Source organism: Stenella coeruleoalba (assembly GCF_951394435.1).
Source record: "Stenella coeruleoalba genome assembly, chromosome: 16".
NCBI classification, from domain to species: Eukaryota; Metazoa; Chordata; class Mammalia; order Artiodactyla; family Delphinidae; genus Stenella; species Stenella coeruleoalba.
Window position 1 is genome coordinate 59,823,925 of NC_137162.1, and position 23,224 is coordinate 59,847,148.

General features: G+C 39.9%; 1 protein-coding gene and 1 pseudogene across 3 annotated transcripts in view; both read right to left on the reverse strand.

The window, feature by feature from the left end:
- Nucleotides 1–22,496, reverse strand: part of MCU (mitochondrial calcium uniporter) — a 205,443-nt gene extending 182,947 nt beyond the window's left edge. For both annotated transcript variants that reach the window (XM_079899295.1, XM_079899294.1), the window contains exon 1: nucleotides 22,337–22,496. In XM_079899295.1, coding sequence (XP_079755421.1) covers nucleotides 22,337–22,480 — 144 coding nt within the window. In that variant the 5' untranslated portion in view covers nucleotides 22,481–22,496. The remainder of the gene's footprint in view (nucleotides 1–22,336) is intronic.
- LOC307175126 (ATP-dependent RNA helicase DDX50-like) lies at nucleotides 14,712–16,861 on the reverse strand (annotated as a pseudogene). The gene has a single exon. The product of its transcript is annotated as an ATP-dependent RNA helicase DDX50-like (transcript).
- Nucleotides 22,497–23,224: the final 728 nt, after the last annotated feature.

Below are 23,224 nucleotides of genomic sequence, written 5' to 3' on the forward strand. Positions count from 1 at the left end.
TAAAAATTTTAAAAAAAAGAATTGATGGACATTGTGCCTTGGTTTCTCTTTCTAATACAGACTAAATAGAAAAGATGTCTTTTCTGAGGCATTCCCCAAACCTTGTTACAATAAAGAGCAGCCATTAACACCTACTTTATTCATCTCATTATACAAAGAGGACTATAACAGCTCCAGTAACACAATGACACTTTGATAACCCTATAATTCAGACACCATATATTCTAGGATATAAGGTTAATTTGTTCAGTTTTTTTCTCCATATAACCCTCAAATGTTAGCAGTGAATTTTCTGTGTGTGTTTTTCAGAGTTGCTATTACTTTTGTACACTTTTTTCTTTGAAGAATAACATAAATACAGAAAAATATATAAGCTTGGTGAATTTTCACAAAGTGAACACACCCACGTAACCAGCACTCAAAACAAGAAACAGAACATTACTAGCACCTCATGAAGCCCCTTCATATCCCAATCCAAACACTTTCTCCATCTCCCACAAGCGTATTCAATCTCCTGACACCACAGATAGTTTTACCTGTTTTTGAAATTTATGTAAATGGACACTCTTTAGTGTCCGGGTTCTTTTGCTCAATATTATATTTGTGAGATTCACATATTATTATATATAGCTGTTCCTTGTTCACTGTGACCAATGTTTAACATTCATTGTGTGATTATGCCAGAAACTTATCTACCCATTCTACTGTTGATAGGCATTAGGAAAATTCCAGTTTGGACTACTACAATTAGGCCCGCTATGAACATTTTGTCCATCTCTTCTGGTGCCGATATGCACACAATTTTGTTGTATATAAATCTAGAAGTGGAAATGCTAAGTCACAGAACATCCATGTGTTTAACTTTGCTAAATAACTAATAAACTTAAGGAAGAAAATAGTTTAAGGTCTTTAAAGAGAAATTTGAATGATTAATGATTCATCAGAAGGTGCTGACTTCAAAAACTACTTTCAGAAGGATAAACATACTGAAATAGGACAGTTGACCCACACTGCTTCCAAAGAAAGCAATTTACTTTTGAATATTTTCACCAGCAATTCTGCATGTGACAATAACAGAAGTAACCAAGTCTGTCTTATCCTTTCTGGAAATGATGATGCTAAAAATTTAGGATCAACAACTGAAAAGCCATTATTACCAATAAGGTAAAGTAACCACCTTCCTGACAAGTTACAGAATATAAATGTTACAAGTCAGAACTCTGCAGTAGTTAAGCCTGTACTCATTTAATCACACCCCTGGAAATTGAAAGAGACTTCAAAACTAGTTTAACCTTCAGGTGGTCATATAAATGCCTTCTACACCAGTGAACACACTAATAAAAATTCATTTAATCCCGGAACAGAAAAAGAATATTATGCAAAGACTAAGGGAATCTGAATAAAGCATGGACTTTAGTTAATAATAATGTATCAATATTGGTTCATTACAAAAATATGTATATATAGGTTCATTAATTATAACAAATGTACCATACTAATGTAAGATGTTAATAATAGGGGAAATGGGGATAGGGTATATATGGGAATTCTGTGTACATTTTCCTGTAAATCCAAAACTGTTTTAAAATAAAATTTATTTTTAAAACTCCATTTAAAACTCTGTAACGTAATCTGCAGATTGTAATACACCTGCTAAACTCTTCTCAGAATGCAATCCAAGTGCACTCTGAGAGCTGAAAGACACCCATACAGACATACATACACACACGCATACATACAATCCTGCTATCTGTGAGCTTAGACACATAGTTACATGAAGGAAGCATTCTATCTGTGCCAATTTTAGTTTTGCTCCTAGCTATAAAATTATTATTAAGGCTCAAACTTCTTTTTATTCCAACTAACCTAACCTTTTTTGAGTATACACTACAAGCACTTAGTGATTCATTAAGAAGCAATTCCCCAGTTATCGTCAAATGATAAAAGTATCTAAACTCCAAGTAAGGTCAATTCTCCAATATATCATTTCTTTGTGGTTTAAATCATTGAGTCTTTGCTTTTACTTCATGGAAAATAAAGGAAAAAGACTGTGCCTTACAGCTAGTAGGGAAAACAAGTAGCCCTAACATGGTATACGGCCTAGTAGAAGGAACCCTGGGCAACGAGGCAGGAGACCTAGCTTCTAGCTTTAGTTCTATCCCTAATCTGCTACCTAATGAATTCAACTGTGGTTCTACCAAGTTTATATCTAAATACAACTTGAAGTTTGGTTCTTTTATAGCAGAAATCAAACGTTTTCTTTAAGAGTCAGGTATTTTAGGCTTTGTGGGTCACATGGGCTCTGTTGCAACTCAACTCTTGCTGCAGTGCAAAAGCAGTCATAGACAACATGTAAATGACAAATGTATCTCTTCCAATAATACTTTATTTACAAAAACAAGCAGTTGTCTCGGCTGTAGTTTGCCAATCCCTATTCTGTAATATCAAGGGCAAGAAAATCAATTGGCAAGATTGATTTTGTAAAACTACAACATGAGTGCACACTGAAATAAACTGTGTTTTGCTTGCAGGGTGAAAATGCTTATGAATCAGGATCTTCACATACCTGAGAATGTTCAAGTTTCCCCTGCGTGAACAGGTCACATCACCAATACCTAAGACAGAGCAGGAAAACACTCTCCCTTACATGGTTGTTAATGACATAACAGGGGGGGTGTTAATTTACATAGGCAAAATTTACAAGGTGACCTGCAAAAGTAAAATACCAGGTTTTAGCAACTTTAGCAGTAAATACAGAAACCCAAACCTCATTAACACCAACAGTCACTTCTTCCTTATAGTAAGCTAAATAAATTCAGAAAATTGCCAAGGTCATTGGCTTCCCTGGGAGAGCTGTTCAGTTTCCACGTAACTCAAGTGGTTTAGACCAGCAGACGCTTGGTCATCCATAACCTGTTAAATTTCCAGGAGGCCAGACTAACTAACTGTTTGTGCTAATGTAGAAGCTCTGATTCATTCTGGGATGGGACAGGGGTTGCTCATCGCTATAAATGGTCTAATCAAGCCAAGATCAGATCTATCCTCCCTTAGGGTCTACCTTAGTAAAAATGTTCCATTCTGTGATAAGTCACCTTGCTAAATGCAGCATCATGTCAGCTACCAGGTATTCAATAGCAGGCTGGAGCAAAGAGCCGGCCCACAAGGATCAAGCAAGTGCCTTTTTAAAAACTAATCTTAAGGAGTTCGAGTTCCTCTCCATGGCTTTGCAAAGTAAGCAAAAACCATGCCAAATAGTAAAAAAGGCACTTACTTGACTCCCACAGTCCAGCTCCACACTCTAGCAGCTAAGATGTCACTGGCATGGTACATGGAGAGTGAGGTGGAAACGATATCTTGCCAACCACTGTAGGAATGGTAGTGAAAGACCTAAAAGAATAGAAAAAAGTAAAGTCAATGTCAAAGGTAAAGGCCTTCCTGAGCCTGCTGACATGGGTACCTCAGCATATAATGCCAAAAAAGAAAAGAAAGTCTGAAAATCTCTCAAAGAATGTCTGAAAATCTCTTGTTTAAGCCATTCTTAGCTGCTGGTTATTACAAGTGACCCTTAGGACAAGAGGGCACTTTTAAAAGAATATGAGTTATAACCTAGAATAAATCCAGACTGGTTATGAGAAACTCTGAAATAATACTTTTTTTCTTCAAGGAAAGAAAGTATTAAATCCTAGAAAACCACATAGTAGGCTCATAGAGAAATAAAAACAGAGAATTTGAAGCAACAACTCATAAATCAATACTTCTAGAAATAGTATTAAGGGGAATTTTTTTTCACCCCACCTCTACCCTTACAGCATTTGAAAAACAGATAGAACCCTGATAAACTATGAAGAAATAAGAAATATTTTAAAAAACTTAAGGGGTCCCTGGCAATAGAAGTCTCAGGCTACCCAGGTTCGTTCAGCAACTTTCATTAATTTCAGAAACAAGTTTACAAAACTTAGAAATCTTGGTACAGTTAAAATAAAAAAATCCAATTCACTTGCCTAGCTATACAACTCTCTGGTTTAGGAGACCTGTTTTTTTTTTTTTTTTTTTTTGCAGCATGCGGACCTCTCACTGTTATGGCCTCTCCCGTTGCGGAGCACAGGCTCTGGACGGGCAGGCTCAGCGGCCATGGCTGACGGGTCCAGCCGCTCTGCGGCACGTGGGATCTTCCCGGACCAGGGCACGAACTCCTGTCCGCTGCATCGGCAGGCGAACTCTCAACCACTGCGCCACCAGGGAAGCCCAGGAGTCCTGTTTTAACATGCTTGACTCTTGGCCAATTAGTCAGAGATCATTCAAAAACAAGAACAGCAATTTTTAAAAGCCTGTTTACATACCTATCTCCTCTCTCCATACCTACACTATTTATGGGTGAAATAATTTGTGGAAAAAAATTAGTGTGATTCGCACATATGGTCACCTAATCTTTGATAAAGGAGGCAGGAATGTACAGTGGAGAAAGGACAGCCTCTTCAATAAGTGGTGCTGAGAAAACTGGACAGGTACATGTAAAAGTATGAGATTAGATCACTCCCTAACACCATACACAAAAATAAGCTCAAAATGGATTAAAGAACTAAATGTAAGGCCAGAAGCTATCAAACTCTTAGAGGAAAACATAGGCAGAACACTCTATGACATAAATCACAGCAAAATCTTTTTTGACCCACCTCCTAGAGAAATGGAAATAAAAACAAAAATAAACAAATGGGACCTAATGAAACTTAAAAGCTTTTGCACAGCAAAGGAAACCATAAACAAGACCAAAACACAATCCTCAGAATGGGAGAAAATATTTGCAAATGAAGCAACTGACAAAGGATTAATCTCCAAAATTTGCAAGCAGCACATGCAGCTCAATAACAAAAAAACAAACAACCCAATCCAAAAATGGGCAGAAGACCTAAATAGACATTTCTCCAAAGAAGATATACAGATTGCCAACAAACACATGAAAGAATGCTCAACATCATTAATCATTAGAGAAATGCAAATCAAAACTACAATGAGATATCATCTCACACCGGTCAGAATGGCCATCATCAAAAAATCTACAAACAATAAATGCTGGAGAGGGTGTGGAGAAAAGGGAACACTCCACTCCTGTACTGCTGGTGGGAATGTGCATTGGTACAGCCACTATGGAGAACAGTATGGAGACTCCTTAAAAAACTACAAATAGAACTACCATATGACACAGCAATCCCACTACTGGGCATATACCCTGAGAAAACCATAATTCAAAAAGAGTCATGTACCAAAATGTTCACTGCAGCTCTATTTACAATAGCCAGGAGATGGAAACAACCTAAGTGTCCATCATCGGATGAATGGATAAAGAAGATGTGGCACATATATACAATGGAATATTATTACTCAGCCATGAAAAGAAACGAAATTGAGCTATTTGTAATGAGGTGAATAGACCTAGAGTCTGTCATACAGAGTGAAGCAAGTCAGAAAGAGAAAGCCAAATACCGTATGCTAACATATACATATGGAATTTAAGGGAAAAAAAATGTCATGAAGAACCTAGGGGTAAGACAGGAATAAAGACACAGACCTACTAGAGAATGGACTTAAGGATATGGGGAGGGGGAAGGGTAAGCTGTGACAAAGCGAGAGAGAGGCATGGACATATATACACTACCAAACGTAAGGCAGATAGCTAGTGAGAAGCAGCCGCATAGCACAGGGAGATCAGCTCCAGCTCGGTGCTTTGTGACCGCCTGGAGGGGTGGGATAGGGAGGGTGGGAGGGAGGGAGACGCAAGAGGGAAGAGAGATGGGAACATATGTATATGTATAACTGATTCACTTTGATATAAAGCAGAAACCAACACACCATTGTAAAGCAATTATATTCCAATAAAGATATAAAAAAAAAATTACTGTGATTTGCAAGAAAAATAGCAATAGTGAAAAAACAAAAATCATTCTTAATTAGCGATACCCTCTCTCCTCTTTCCATCTAATTATTCCTACCAAAACAAAACAAACAAAAAACTCTTCTTTTACTTGCAGGTCCATTCAGCACCCTTTCCATCAGAACCACAATGGAAAAAACAGACAGTTGAGTTTAATCATTCTTGAGGCATCAGAATCCATCCAGTAAGAAAAAGCAAATAATTTAAGTTTTCATTCTAAATAAATTATAGCCGAAAGACTATTCTTGCACTAGCCCTTAATTCTAATATGCTTAAAGTTGGGTCACTTTTTTAATAGACAGTCTGGTGATTCAAATTGCCCAGGCCTCAATTAATTTAATTAGAATGGGATATTCACTGTTAATAGCATATCTGACCAGACTACATCTTGGGTGCCTAACTAATGTTTTCTTCTTAGTTTTGGCTTGTGTTTGCTTTGCCTTCGCTACAGTCCCTGGAAAGCATCCAATTTATTAGTGTTTCCCTCACTGCATCAGCATTTCTGGTTAATGCATTATGGCAAATCATTTGGAGGGAAACCTGAATGAAGTTCTGTACTGTGTATTCTGCAAAATTGTTCAAACCATATCAAAGATATTGCAAATAAAAGACAGCATGAAACTGGGAAGAAAAAATATTTATCAGAGATCTTTTAAATCAATGACTACAAAGAAAGAATATACACTGCCATATATATATATATATATATATATATATATATATGATTTATTACTAAAACAAATACTTATTTCACACCACCTTCCTCAAAAAGAAGTACTTCCCCTCAGACCCACACCTTGTTTTTCCTTCACTCCATCAAAACCATGACACAATCCAAGAACAGTTGTGTTTTTAACCATATAAGTGACATATCCTTTTACAAAATAAAGCAGGTAGTTCCAAATTGCAAATTATTCCAAACACAGAAAAGAAACAATGAATAAATACCAACAAGTTTTCATTCACAGCTTCTCTGCGCTTGAAAAATCTGAGAATTTTAATAGAACTAACCAAGCTTTTGCTGCAGCTCAGTCCCTCATGAGCTCACTGTAATATAGCAGATGCTGTTCTGCATTTTGTACAAGACACGTTCATCTGTGTAATGAAACATTACTCTTCTCCGCCTTCTCTCAGGAAGTATAAAGGGTTTTCCCAGGAAAACGATAAATGAGGACATTCCACACCAAAGGAGGAAACTGGCTTTTTTGAAAGTCAAAACAACATTCTTAATCTAACTTTTAAAATGACATAACATATTTCTCTTTCCTGTCCCCCTAAAATATTCAGCTAAAAAGGCTTTCAGTCAACAGGAGAATAGTTAAATATGTGCAATAGAGAAAGAAATACCACATAGTTAAAAATGAATGAATCAGAACCACAGGTATCAACTACATAATTAAAGTATTAAGCAAAAAAGAACAAATTGCATAAGGATATTATACAGTATAATATCTTCTAAATAAGGTTTAAAACATGTTTACAAGATTGTATGAGATATATATGGCATAAACACATGCACAGGAAACACCGAACTGGAGAGAATGTTACTTTTGGGAAAACAGGAGAGGAAATAGGATTAAGGAAGGAAACTTGGGGTAGCAATTATAGCTGTATTGTTTAATTTCTCAAGCTAAAGGAAATACATTATTCTACTTGTTTTTATAGATATTACATACTTCATAATTTAAAAAGAATACTTTCCCCTTATATGTTTGACTGAACACAACATAATTTCCTTATGAAGGACATCCACCTTCCCCATCCCACCCCCAAAAAACAACAACCCTCTACGTTGGTATGGCCTTTCCAAGTGAGCTTCTCTGAGAGCCTGCTCCTCAGTAGTTACTTTCTGTCTTTTCTTCTATTAGGGCTGCTACTTTCTGATGCTGGCTATGATGTGACCTCGGATCCGTTACTCAGAGCCTCAGCTTGTCTCTACTTTTAATCTTACCAAGAATACTCGTTTCAGGCAAGAAAGCTATTACACATAGCTCCCTTTCATTTTCCCCCTTTTACTGCCAAAAGCTCTAGCAATCATTGAAAAGAGAGCTATTATGTATCTAAAGCTCACCAGACTTTGTGGCACTTGGCCAAGCTATGAACTCTATTAGTAGTTGATTCTGAATCAACTAATGCAGTCTGAGATATTAAAATTAAAGAAAGTACTGACTGGAGTTCAATTCTCCTTTTAATAAATGAATATTCCAAAATTCTGTAATATGGTATACTACAATTCTGTTCTATCATCTCAACTGTGCATGAACAACATTTTGTTTTGAAGCTTAAGTCAGAGCTAGAAATGGAAAAAATAAATTTCATTTTCTTTGGGGTTAAAATGAGAACAAAATAAAGAAACAAAACCCAATTATTAACATGCATATAGATGAGACACTCACACAGCATATACCCTTGGGATCCCCTCAAAAACAAACAAACAAACAAAAAATCACTACTACCTCTTTCTGGTCAGAAAACTCATTTTTCCTGTCTGCTCAGCAGCTTCTATCCCCAGCACTCAAAGATCAGGGAAAGCGAGGTAAGAAAGAGAAACTGACAGAGATAGACATAAGCTGGTATTCTGTTTACAAAAGAAATGTTATTCCATCAAAACCAAATCAAAAACTTTCAATTTTCTTATTAGGTTTTTACTATTTTTTCCACTCCATTCAATCTATCTTTAAATACTTCTTTAAAGTATTCTGATATCTATACTCTGTTTTAAAATGAAAAAGAGGTTTTTAATCACACTTGGCCACTTGCCACAGCCCTGCTTCACAGCAGCTAGCAGAATTCTGGCAGTACAAGATACAGGATACAGTAGGGGTAGAATGGAAAAACAGAAGATTAGCTCCAAAATAAACACCTCCAAAAATCTGTCATCTTTGGAAATATATATCTGTAGGGAATCTAGAGTTGGCAGCACCTTGTTTAAATAGTTCCTTTCTCTCTTCGGCAGTGCCCAGTCCTTCACTCTTCTCTCTTCTCCCTCACTTGCTCCAAATACCTACCAGGTAGTTGTCATTGTGTCAATTTCTTAAATTACCTATAGCGTAACAGCACTACAATCTTTTTCCGTTACTATTTTTACTTAGCGTTTTATACAGCCATGCTTGTTTCAGCACAATCTGTGCACTCTTTTAAGATTACTAGCTGCTGCCTGAATCAAAGAAAAGTAATTCCTTCTTCATAGTTCTATGATTCCCATTACTGCAGAATCTAGGCAGAGAACAAGATGATACACACCTGCATTATTCACCAGGTTGAAGGATTTAGACAATGGTCCCTAGGATTTTTTAACTCAGTGTTGGACTCTCATTTGTCCAACACTGACTGAATGTCTACATTCATGACACTATATTAGACTCAGTTCACAGAGTTTGGGAGAACAGACTGCTACCAGCAATTAATCACTTAAGATTTTCCCACTGGGGATTTCTGTAGTGTAAATACAAAGAAACATTTTCTGTTTCAAGCTGGCAGGCCACAACTCAGAATTAAATTATTAGCACAGTCCTGTCTCCCCTCAAACACTCCAGCATTAACTGCTTTTTTCCTCCTCCTCTCTCTCCAACTCTCTGAATTCCCCACCACATCTCTACCTCTTCCCCAACTCCCTCAGCAGTTTGAACTGATAAAAGAAGAAAAAAGAGAAAGATGGGAATAAAGGCTTGATGAATTATGAGGAATGCAGGGTAAATTGTTCACCAAGATGTCAGAAAGTAATTATGCAAACTGTCCTGAAAAGGAATTGGAAGGCTCTTTTTCTTCACTTCAAGTCCTTGGCCCTTGTGAGAATAAGCAAATATATGTCCGTCTGTTTATGATTTTATACAAGCTACCCAATGAAACAACATAAAAGTTACTTGTCAAGTGTTATATAAAAATAATACATAACTTAGAATTAAAGAAGCCCTTTAGGCTCACCTAATCAAGCATCCTTATTTAAGCAACAAAAATAATAGGATCAAAGAGGTTACATCACTTGTCCAAGGTCAAACAGCAAGTTAATGGAAGAGAAAGGAGCAGAACCCAGACCCCTAACTATTATACCACATGGCACCTAATTCTCTTCAATTACTTACTCTTTATTTTGGTGACTGCAAAACACACACACACACACACACACACACACACACACACACACACACTCTCTCTCTCTCCCTCTCTCTCTCTCTCTCTCTCACCACTTCCATCTTTTCATTTATTTAACTCTCAGAAAACTATTAAAAGATTCTGTGATGGTACAGCTATTCTTTGCTCCCATAAGATTTCAAAAGGTTCATCAACTACATCTCAAATACAATCTCCTCTGGTAGAGCAGATACTGTAATATCTCTAAAAAACTGTTATAATTATCAAGTAAATACTTACCTTTGTATTATAATACCTAGAAGACCAAAGAATATGTGCTCTCTAAAAACAGCAATCCAGTAAGGTCCAGTCAATTAAAATGTTAGAGAATCACTCCAAATAACTTGTTCTCAATTTTATATATATATAATAATGCTCTTGAGAAACTAGAGTGGCAGAAGCAGTAGGAATCTTGTATATCTACATTTATAATATGGGAAGAAAAACTGCTAAAATTTTACTAAGATTTCATGCTTAGGAATGGCTAGTTATGTTGTTTATTTTGTTTGTTTTTTAAAAAGTAAGATCATCACACATACAATGCTTACTATTCCCTAAATGGAGTCAAATATTACAAAAATGGAAAGTTAGAGAGGACAGAGTTCAAGAAAATTACTCAAAAGTATTCCTCTAGTTAATGAACATAATGTTAAGAGTTTCTGCTTTGGGAGAGTATAATACACAGGACACATTCTTTCAGCAAAGATTTGCTGAGTGCTCATCATGCTATGTGAACTTTTTCATACTGCTATGCAAATCTTCCAGATTCTGATAGTATGAGGTGGGGGCAGGGGGAGGCAGAAATAAGGGGATAAGGTGGATGTCTGATTTTATATATAAATTTTTAAATCATTTAAAAATAATTAAACCAGTTTTTTAAAAATACAAAAGCAGGGGCTTCCCTGGTGGCACAGTGGTTGAGAGTCCACCTGCCGATGCAGGGGACACGGGTTCATGCCCCGGTCCGGGAAGATCCCACATGCCGCGGAGCGGCTGGTCCCGTGAGCCATGCGCGTCCGGAGCCTGTGCTCCGCAACGGGAGATGCCACAACAGTGAGAGGCCCACGTACCGCAAAAAAACAAAAAAAACAAAACAAAACAAGAAAAGCAGAGGTGTAGAAAAGACAACAAAGAAGCATGTTTCACATGATGATAAAAAGGAACACACAAAAAAAGTCAAGAAATAAAATTTCAGTACCTGAGTAACACAGTAACACAGGTCTTGAATTGAACTGTCTTTCTACCTAGTACTTAGTAGATGAGTGATAGAACTTGATGATTAGTTGTGGACTATCAACTCTACTTCCTATATCTCCCTTCTCTCTATTCTCTTTTCTCCATCGTCAAGGCTGCTGTCCTAGTTCAGACATCTTTTGCCTGGTCCATTAAGATGTTCCTTACTGGTGTCTGTCTTTCCAGTCCCATCCTCTCCAATTAAGCCTTCACACTGCTGCCAGTGTGACCTACCTAAAAGCACAAACATAACCATGTGATTCCCTTACTTGAAATTCTTCCAATGCTCACCTACGGACAAGTAGTAATTTTCCAAACTGTGGCTTAAATTGTAGAATCAATTTAAATGAGTCCCAACCAGAATTTCCTTAAGAAAAGAGAACAGAAACTATGCATACATAGTAAAAATATTGTTTCATGAGACTTTTCCTAGTTTTATGCACACATGCATGTGCTCAATCATAACATAAAAGGTATTTCTACTGTGGGTTGAGTTTTTTAAAAAACCACTGAACTACATCATAAAATGTCAGCTCCTTCACAAGTCCTTTCACAATCTGATCCCTCACCACAGCAAGTGGTGAAGAGACAGGCTCTGTAGCCAGACTACTTGGTTTTATATGCTGGGTATGCCATTCGCTAGCTGTGTTATCCTAGGCAAGTCATTTACTAGCTATGTGTCACTAACTGACTGTCTGGGCAAATCACTTACCAATCTGATGCAACTCAGTTTCACTATCTGTAAAATGAGGATAATAACAATACCTACTCACAGGGTGTCACAAGAATTAAGTGAGACTGTGTACAGTGCTTGGCACATGGTGCACTTCATAAATATTAATTATTATGGGTATCACTGCTACTGTCCAGCCTAATAATCTTCAGCTATTCTTGCTCATATCCAGTTGTAACAAATTACTGGCTGTTTCTCAAATACATCATACTCCCTCATATTGTCATGTTAGATACTAGTGCTGCCTGGAATATGAACCAACCTTTTCAGTCCCCCACACATTATATTTCCTCATATTTCAGCTCAAGCAAGGCCTCACCAGTGAAACCTTCCCCAACATCCTCGGGTAAGTCTAAGTGCTCCCACTGACCTCCATAGGGAAAAAAAAAAAGCACAGCCAGTTACAGTCTTGTTTATAGTCTTGTCTCCTGGCCAGACTGTGAACTCTTAGAACCACAACAGAAACATCTCTCCTTACCAGCACAGTGTCTCACAGAGTAGGAGTTCCACAGATATATTCTGAATGACTCTAGGTATTAACCTTTCTAGGTCTTTATTTTCTCATCTGTACAATGGGGATGGTATTTTGCCTGAAGGGTTGTTGTGGAGTATACTACACAATGTTATAAAAGTGCTTGATATAGAAGCAATGCTCAGTAATTACCAGGTTTACTGGGTGGGACTTTTTAGAATCTTAAACTAAATTTCAAAGATTTGGAGGGGGTGGGGGGGTAGGCGTAATACCTTAGACTCTTATCAGTTAATACCTGGGGGGGTGGAGAAGGTGGAGAAAGAGATTTAAGAAATGTAGTCAGTGGGAGGGATGGTGAGGTGTCTTGGAAAAAACTGCAGCAGATGCTTGAGAAAGTAACAAAACTGAAGGAGCAGGTGCTGAAAAGGAAGGAAGACCCACACTGACAACCAGCATGGTACAGCTTTAATTCTAGCCAGACGTAGGCTTAAATCCCAGCTCCAAAACATTTGTCCATCTTTGCATCCCTATCATTAAAACAGTTTATGACACGTAAGAAGAAATGAACCTATCCCGTCCTCAATTTCCTCAAACTAGCACAATATATCAAACTAGCACAATAATACCTCTTATAGGGTTATGGTGAGAATTAAACATGGAAACACAGTGCCTTTAGCTCTTAGATGCTTTCTTCCATATCTACTCCTCTATCTTTACAGGTCAGGTAGTTCAGCTGACCTATTTGCTCTCCTGTTATTTTATAAACTATCAGTTGCATTAACTTCCTCTAAAGTTTAAAGCAGACATTAATACTCTTAAACATCCTGTAACACCATTTACTATAGGTAAGTAGGAAGTATTATACAAAGTGGGCCTGTCTGAGAAGGCAAAAAAAGAATTTAAAAAATCTTGAAACCTGGGCTTCCCTGGTGGCGCAGTGGTTGAGACTCCGCCTGCTGATGCAGGGGACGCAGGTTCGTGCCCCGGTCCAGGAAGATTCCACATGCTGCGGAGCGGCTGGGCCCGTGAGCCATGGCCGCTGAGCCTGCGCGTCCGGAGCCTGTGCTCCGCAACGGGAGAGGCCACAACAGTGAGAGGCCCACGTACCACAAAAAAAAAAAAAAAAAAAAATCTTGAAACCTATAAGGTAGTACGGCTCAGGACTGTACATTTGAGACTGTCCTCTGGATAGTATCATACACCCAATGGGCTCTGCTCAACAATTTTCTGGTGATTATTACAAGTGCTCTCCCCAAAATAAAGTGGACAATAAATTTAAAAAATGTAAAAACTGAAAACTTTAGTAACGAAGCATAAAAGGTAAAGACCTCACTCTTTTGGATTAATAAATATTATTAATGTCATTAAAGAACTTTTGGAAAAGCCTCTTATTTTTAAGAGAGATGTCAAAATGCAATGTCATATTATCCAATTATTCCAGAACTGTATTAGAAGTTCAGCTTTAGTATGCTATTAGACCCAGTCAATGATATAATTTACCAAGTTATGCTTTTATCAATAAAAAAAATCAAGCCTGTACACAGTTTATGAGTCAAGAATTCACTAAACTTATTAAAATTACTTTGCTTGAAGTCAACTTTCATTTTTACACAGGCTGTCTCAATGCAAGCAAAGTGCAGTGAAATAAACAAACAGATTGTTTCCCTTCTGTGTTCAGCTTCAGAGGTCAATTTTTTATCAGATGTCCTCAAGCTTGATCTAAATCAGGAAGTAACTATTCAAGATTCAGTTTGACTTTAGGGTCTTACTGGAAGAATCTGACCCCAATTCACTTTTTTTTTTTTGTGGTACGCGGGCCTCTCACTGTTGTGGCCTCTCCCGTTGCGGAGCACAGGCTCCGGATGCACAGGCTCAGCGGCCATGGCTCACGGGCCCAGCCGCTCCGAGGCATGTGGGATCTTCCCAGACCGGGGCACGAACCCGTGTCCCCTGCATCGGCAGGCGGACTCTCAACCACTGCGCCACCAGGGAAGCCCACGTTTTTTTTTTTTTTAAAGGAGGTTTTTTTGTTCAAAGGTATAACTGGATAAGTAGATTTGTTTACAACCATTCTTGCGAAATACTTTAAAAAAATACAACCAACTTCTTTGCAAACAGCAGACACAGACCTCAACTATGATGACCTAATTTTTGGTGGATAATGTACATGATTAGGCAGAAATAGGCAAGCTCACACTGGTAGATTAACTATCTCAGTCAAAACTCTGTTTGTGGCCCCCGCTTCTCGTTCAATTTCTGTTCTCACTTCGTCTTCTACCATCTTGTCGATTTCCTGACCGACTCCCCTGTCGACTCTGTCTACCTGACCGGCCACCATATCGACCACCTGACCAGCCACTTGACCAGCCACTCCTCTGTCTGGAATTAGAAGATGTGTTTCCATCATAATATTCTTCAATTTCAGGCAACTTGGCTGGCACTGAGAGTACCCAGTCTGAATCATGCCACTCTGCCTGTAACCATTCTCAGTTGTGGGAATATCAAAGCAAATGCCCATATTTCCTTTTAGGAGGCACATTCTGGTAATTTGGGACACAGCATTACTACTCAACTTTCTGTTAAGTTCTTTCCAAGCACAGCTAACATCCTGTATTTCTTCTGGGCTTCCAGTATCATGGTCACAACCCCCTTATCAGAGGCGATCAAAGAACGTGGTTCAAAACTTGATGTGCCAGAGATGTGGGCTAATGCTGCAGCCAATGCATCCACTGCCCCTTTCTCTTCTATCAGTCTCTGAGCTGATGGTCAGAAAAAATCAACAGCAGCATAAGAAATGCAAGCCAGAGACTTGATGGCATCCATGCTTTTAGATTTGATTAAATCCATTGTAGAAGGAACACCTACACGTTTAAAAGTAATTCCTGTTTTTTGTTCCACATATCTTAGTTGACCTCTTTCTCTTGGTTGATAAAAACATATGCAAATCCCTGTCCAACCAGCTCTATCTGTGCATCCAGAGAGATGAATATAGGACTCAACATCCTGTGGAGGTAAACTCTGAATAACCAGGTCAACCTCAGGAATGTCCAAACCACGGGCAGCAACATTGGCTGCCACCAAAACTACCCTCTCTGAAGCCTTTCAGTGTAATTTCTCTTTGTGACTGTGCAACGTCGCCATGTAAACACTGGGCATTCTGTTTTATGTGTGGATTCATGGCCATATCAGTTACATTCTTTTTGGTCTCACAGAAGATAATAGCCCTCCCTTCAGACCCACTGTAGACTTGAAGGACATCTCCAATAACTGCTGGCCTCTGAGATTAATGGCACTGGATGGTCAGATGTTCCACAGTAGTTGCAGCCTTTTGAGTCATTTTCCCAACAAGGTCAACCTGTTCGTATCTGGATTTCATGTATTTTTTTGCAACTTTGTATGCCCACTGTGGGCAAGTTGCAGAAAAATGTAAAGTCTGAGGATTGTCTTCAGAATCAGTTTTGTAGGATTTGTGGATAATATCTTCAACTTGTTCCGCAAAACCTAAATCTAACATTTGATCCACTTCATCCAGCACAACGTGGTGCAGTTTAGAAAGATCTAATCGGCCACTCTGCAGATGATCTTTGATACGAGCAGGGGTCCCAACCAAGATGTCAATACCATTTCGAAAATGATTAATTTGGTTTTGATATGATGTTCCACCATAAAAACACACCACACTGAGTTTCCTAGTTATATCTTTGAAGTCTTTGGCTACTTGGTTTGCCAGTTCCCTTGTAGGAGCCAAAACAAGTACCTTTGGTGAGTGGCTTTTTTTAATTGTCTCTTGATTTCTTTGGAGTCTTTCAATCAAGGGGATGGCAAAAGAGAATGTCTTTCCTGTTCCTGTCTGTGCTTGAGCAATTAAATCTTTTCCTTCATATACAGGACCAAAAGTCTTAATTTGAATAGGAAAGAGATATGTTACCCCTAGACCTTTCAGAAGCTTTATAGTCTCTTCAGAAATAGGGAAATTGGAGAAGGCTCCTTCTTTCTGTTCACGTATTAGGGTCTCTTCTAGTTTATTATCACTTGATTTCTGAGTAGAACTATCTAAGGATGACACTCACTTTTTTTTTCATATTCATCAGTATCTCCATTTGACAGATCTTTTCTTCTTGACTTATGAGATTTAGAAAATTCATCTGAAAGTCTATGACATCCTTCCTTGGTGTCACCATTTAGCTTCTCTTTCATTTTAGCTTTTTTTGGGTTTGGGAGCATCCAGGTCACCTGCAACACCATTTCCTCTTGTTTCTGATTTCTCATCTGGGTCATAATGGTGCCTTGACTTCCTTCTATCGCTCCAGCATTGTGTAATAAGTTTTCAGCTTATCTAGTTTAAATCTTCCTAACAACCCTATAAGGGAAGTACACGTCCATAATCCCTTATCCGAAATTCCGACATCCACAGAGCTCTTTTGCCTCTCCTTCCTCTGGCTGTCTCCAAAGGCGCCTCCAACTCCATAATGTCCCCGCATAGGAGCTTCCCAGGCATCATTCACAGCCACCGCTGCCGCCACCTCCCTCTGGGCACTGCGGCCACAACCACCTGCGGGCAGCGACAGGGTGAAAGGAAGCGGGGGCAGGGCAGCCTCCCAGACAGGGCCGTGCGTCACTTCCCCCAATTCACTTCTAACAACCAGTCTCAGCTTAATCATTTTTAGAATGAAACACAGAATTTTGTAATTTCATAGAAAAAGAACTTAATGAGAAAACCAGCAGATGTGTGAGCCATTTTCAGCTCTGCAGTAACTTGCTGGGCTACCAAGGAAAAAGCCACTTTACTGTTCCTGAACTTTTATTTACTTAACCTTGTCTTGTCGAGCTCTAAATTCTAGGACTCTTTTAAGTACATGTCTTCCATGGTAACATCTTAGTTTTCCTAATAACACATTGTTCCAGTATTGTATTAATCAGTCAAATAAAGAATAGAGGATTCCCCTATATTGAGTGGTTATCTTGAGATCTTAAAAGGTAATGTTGTCCTTAATCACAGGAAAACAAACAGTAATTTTTTTAAGAAAACCCACAGAGCACAAAGCTAGAATATAAAAAGAAATAAAAGCAACATCTTAGTAGTTATTCAGACTATGGTATCAACGAAGTGCTACTATAGAAGACCATGACCACTCCTTGATTTCCCTTTCAAACAGTAGGCAGCCCCAAAACCAAAATTCGCATTCAATTTATTGTCTTCAACATACACCATTCTTTTTTTTTAATTAATTAATTAACTAATTTTTTGGCTGCATTGGGTCTTCATTGCTGCGCGCCGGCTTTCTCTAGTTGTGGCGGCGAGCAGGGGCTACTCTTTGTTGTGGTGCATGGGCTCCTCAGTGCAGTGGCTTCTCTTGTTGTGGAGCACGGGCTCTAGGCGCACCGGCTTCAGTAGTCGTGGCACACAGGCTTAGTAGTTGTGGCATGCGGGGTCTAGAGAGCAGGCTCAGTAGTTGTGGCGCATGGGCTTAGTTGCTGCACAGCATGTGGGATATTCCTGTACCGGGGCTCGAACCCATGTCCGCTGCATTGGCAGGTGGATTCTTAACCACTGCACCACCAGAGAAGTCCAACATACACCATTCTTGATGCTGCATTTCTATTTAGATTCCCTCTTAGAGTTCCATAAAGCATAAAATAGAGCCCCTTGAGACTCAGAAAAGTTCAAATAATCAGAATTTGTTGACTAAATCCAAATTTACTCATTCGACTATTTTATGGGGTTCAAAATAAGCAAGATTTTAAGATAAAGTTTCCATAATAAATCTGCTCTAAGCATATTTATCCACAACCTTCAAAATCTTAATATTATCGTCAACTAAAACAACAATAAATCTAGACTCTGATTCAAACATATATTCCTAATAATCTGGGTATTTATCATACTTTTGCTTCTTTGGATAGAAAGTGTGTACCACTGTAGAGCTAATCCAATGTTACCAACTCTGCATCAGTCCACCATAAAGAAGTGTAATGTACAACCAAAGACAGCACTGGCAATACCAAACTTAAAGCAGTAACCCAAATGTGGTTACCTAAGCAACAGGTCATTAAAAAAGTCAAACCAGGAGGCGGGGGGGGGGGGGGGGGGGGGGGGGGGGGGGTGCGGGGAGTAGAGCACACCTTTTCACTGGCAAGCAGACAAAAGGGTGCGTATTCAATTAATGCTTGTCTGAGTGTTATCTACGTACCTAGTACTGCTCTGGAGTCTATGAGAGACAAAAAGGTAACAAGATACACAATCGCTGCCCAGTTAAGATAAGGTACCCACAAATGAAACATTTAGAGAACAAGCCAGTGTCAATCTGTGTCCTGAAAATAATAAGTCCTATCAGCATTCAGAGAAGACAGAATAGAACAATGGAAAGGGATTAAGAGCTAGGAAACACACATGTGAAGATTCAGACTAGGATTTCTCCTTGAATCCACCTCCATTTAAAAGAATTTTTATCCCAGATGTCATTAACCACAAACATAACAGAAAAGTCACTTCCCTCAGTTCCCATTAGGTCCGTTTTCTCATCTGTAAAGTGAGGAAGTTAGATTCAAAGAGGAGTCAAAGGTCACAGTCTCTCACCTAAAATGAACCTTAGCGGTTAGTGGAGTGGTTAAGACTGAAATTCCCCTGCAAAAACTGCACAGACATTTAATATGGGTATAGGAGACACTGGCTTAAGTACAGTGGAGTATTTGTGCTGGGTGGATCTGGCAAAGTAAGACTTAGCCAGATCATGAGGAGCCCAATTAAAGAACTGGGACTTACTTCTGTGTCAGGCAATGTAACCTCTGTTAAAACTTTCAGGTTAAAAGAAAAGTAAAAAAAAAAAACTTTCAGGTTAAACTGAAATGACATCACTGCCAAAGAACTACAATGTGTAAAGTAAAAAGGGACAGCCACAATCTATAACAGTATAATGACAGACTTAAGTAAGAGATTTAGCAATTCAGCATAGCCGTTGACCACTAGGAAATGCCAACAGTCAGGCTGTCATAATCAGAGATGAGACAGTTTGATTTAGCAAAGAAATTACACAGTTCACAATGAAAGGCTGTTCCCCTCAAAGAATCATCCTTGAAAATTGCCACCTTCACTAACCACACAGAAAAGCATGCAACAGATATTTTACATCAGACTCAGTTACAGTCACAAGCTGGGAAGCAATAACAGGCTCTTCACATAGGAAAGGAAAAATTACACTAGATGGTGCTACAAATACTGAATAAGCCCCTGCACCTTTTCTCCTATTTACTCAGTTGAATGATGTTTTAATTGGGGGGGGGGGGGCGGTACAAGCTATGTTTTATTACTTTGCAATCACATTTACCTATATTAGCTGAACTGTATTGCTCTGGACTTGTTCTTCAAACTTGGAAAAAATGAATTCCAAAAAACATACCTCTCAAGCAAAAAATTAACCAGTACTATAGTTGGTTATGTCCCCCTGGCTCTAATTTACCATACCTACTACAGCAGAACAAAAGTGGCAAAAGCAGGACTTGTGATCTAGTCCGACACAGAGTGCCATCTGCTGCACATACACAGGATGTCACCTCTGCAAGATTCAACCTTAGTGTCTCTCAGGGACCTTTGTAAGAGCCAGTGGTTTGTTCCTATATTGCCTAATACATGTGTCTCAAACTAACATAGGAGAATTCTCACTCACGGGGTTTTGAAATACCAGTACTTTCATAACAAACAATAGTAAGTTTTATAAGCGAGGAGAAAGATGTGAAGGAGAAATTGTACTTTATAATAAAAAGAACACAATAAGGGGGTCAGAATATCTGGAGTGGGTGGGAGTCCTAAAACTGTTGTATATTCATCGTGTAATCCTGGCCAAGTCTCTCGCTTTCTGGGTCTTAATTTCAAGCATAAAATGTCAACAGTTAAATCTCTAAGAGATACCTTTCAAATTGAGTCTTGCGAGGAATCATAGAATAACAGATGGAGAGAGCTAAATACATGATAGCTTCGGAGCAATTGTAGAAAAAGAAAAAAACTGTTTACATATTTTAAATAATCAGGCACAACTTTTTTCAAAATCTTACAATTCTAAGTTCATTTGCAAGTCACCATGCATATAACACTTCTGCCCTTCAGAAATAACACTTCATTTTAGTTGTGCTTTCACCTCAAATTCAGCACATCACTTTTATCCACCCCAGAATAGCACAGAAAAACACTTTCATGAAGTACCCGCACAAGGAAGGCACTCACAGACTGAAAGATTCACACAGTGGAAAATATACAAGGCACAAATTTCAAAATGCTAAATGAATACCACACCCAAATAGTCTTAAAAACAAACTGCAAAGTCAGAAGATGTATTATCAAAATACAGAGATAAAGACAACTTGGTAAGTCTTTAAATAGTTTGAGGGGGAGGGGAATGCAATCAGATTTTTGGATTGCCTTATGTTTTTAAGAGAACAAAACACATAACTGGAGGCTATGAAACATGCAAATCTAAACTGAACTGTGGAAAGCTCGGCTCTCACCCAAAAGCTTCAGCAAAGCAATATGTCAGTATGCCAAAATGAAGAAGTACAGTTTTCTCATAAGAACGAGGATAGGTCCATACCTATGACTAATAATAACAATTCCATCTTGCATTTAAAGAGCATTAGTTCTTTTCACTGCTCTTTCAGACACTTAATTTTACAATGTCATCAGTCTTGGGGTATCCTCTGAAAAGCTCCAGTTCAATTTTCCCTCAAGAGCTATGTGATCAGAACAAGACAGGTGGGTGTATTTGTTGAGAGCTGAAGGTACTACTTTCTGCTATCAGGCTGTCTGCAGTGATTCTCTTATTACCACACTATACAACTTAGCCCTAGGAAATAAAACCTACACTTTCTCTTGGAGTTGGTCAAGAACCCCATGCCAAGTTGATCTCTTGCAACTGAAAAAGACACACACACACACACACACACACACACACACACACACACACACACACACACACACACACACACACACACCAAGGCTGTTCAAATTGAAACTCCCGTGCGTTGCCAGCCAATGAAAGCCAGCAATAACTGGCTAATACAACCACCAAATCCCTGCCGCTGTGAACAACTTGTCATATTCTCTTCCCCTCTGCCCACCTTTCTTCTTCAGGCACGCGTGAACAAGCTTATAAAGCAGCCCTCCAAAAGCACCACCGAGGACCTTTAAGGAACTAAGAGGTTGGAGCTTGCCTCCTGAAGCAATGCAGCATCCATCGCAAGGGTGCTGTTCCCCATGCCCACACGCAGGAAGTCACACAGGGGGATAAAGTTTGATTTTCTGTCTTGCCCGTTCCCAGAGGGTCGAGAAGAGAACTAGGGAGCGGCCCCGCTGGGGTCCTGGGTTGCCCTCCGGGGGACAGTTCCCAGCAGTATGGCACTGCCACTCTCCTGACACATACACAAGGCAGCCGCGGCAACTCAGGACACCCCAACCCGCCTGGAGGAGGAGGGAAAGGGGACAACTTGAACGAGGCTCAGTTCGGGAGCAATAGGGCAGAGCTGTTAAGTAAAAAGGAGGGAGGGACCGAGATCGGGGGCGGGTCAGAGAGAGGTTCAAGTCCCGTCCCTTCCCCGCCCTGGTGTCCCCGGTCCTGCGGGAACATCCCTGCCGTCGCCCCTCCTCCTCTCGGCTTCCTCCGCCCTGCCTTTTTTCCTGGTTGCCGCCGCAGGCGCCTGAAGGGCACGGCGGCTCCTCGGTGCCCGGCAACCTCTGGAGCGGCCGCGAGTTGAGGTAACTCGCCCGCTGCCCCGGCGGCCTGCCCGCCTGCTGATCCCACACGGCAGCGCCGCCCCGCCCTCCCCGGAGCCGCCGGGCGCGCTCGCTTACCGTCCGGTGGTGCTGCTGCTGCCGGTGGCGGCTGACGCCCAGCGCGGGGAAGCAGCCTGCAGTCAGCGCTCCGCAGCCGCCGGCGCCTCCGCCGCCTCGGGAGGAGAGGAGCAGCAGGAGCGATCTACCTGCGGCGGCCGCCATCTCTCAACTGGAAACGGCGCCGACCCAGGCAGCGCAGCGGACGGCCGGGGCGGAGCTAAGACCCGCCACTCACCGGCGCCGGTCCAACTGTCGCCCTTGACTGAGTTGATGAGGCGGGGCTTCTTGCAAGGCCCAATCGACAGGCGGGAGAACCACACTAGAGACTGCCTGTCACTTCCAGAGTTACCTATTGTGGGACATAGTCAATTACGGGCAAATTCTAGGGAACCGGTAATTGGCACCCGAGCCCCTCAGAATAGCACCAATAGAGATGGCATATTCGATTCGGCTAATCCTCACCAAAGATACAGCTAAGATAAGGGTAACTGGGGAAATGGATATTTGTACAAAGCTCTGTGCTTCGTGTTTTAAGTTGGCAAAATAGACACCAAATTAGTAATCATTAGCTATGTACGTTGGAACTCCCAACGACACGCCCAGAGTTATCATTCATAAATAATGGTATTTGGATATGCTGAAATTATCCCGTCATGGAGTGATCCAATGACTGTGATATGTAGCATAGTACAGGAGGGCTAGAATGATTATGATACCAAAGTCCCAGAATGAGTACATGTTATCAAAGTGAATCAACAGAACTGTATACATTTCAGATACTCAGTTCACTTTTACAGCACCTTTATACTGATATTCTTACAGTCTCCAGAAGCAACACTCTATTTTCTTACGACTTTTGACCTTATGTGCAACTTATTAAACTATAGAAACAGAGCATGCTGATAA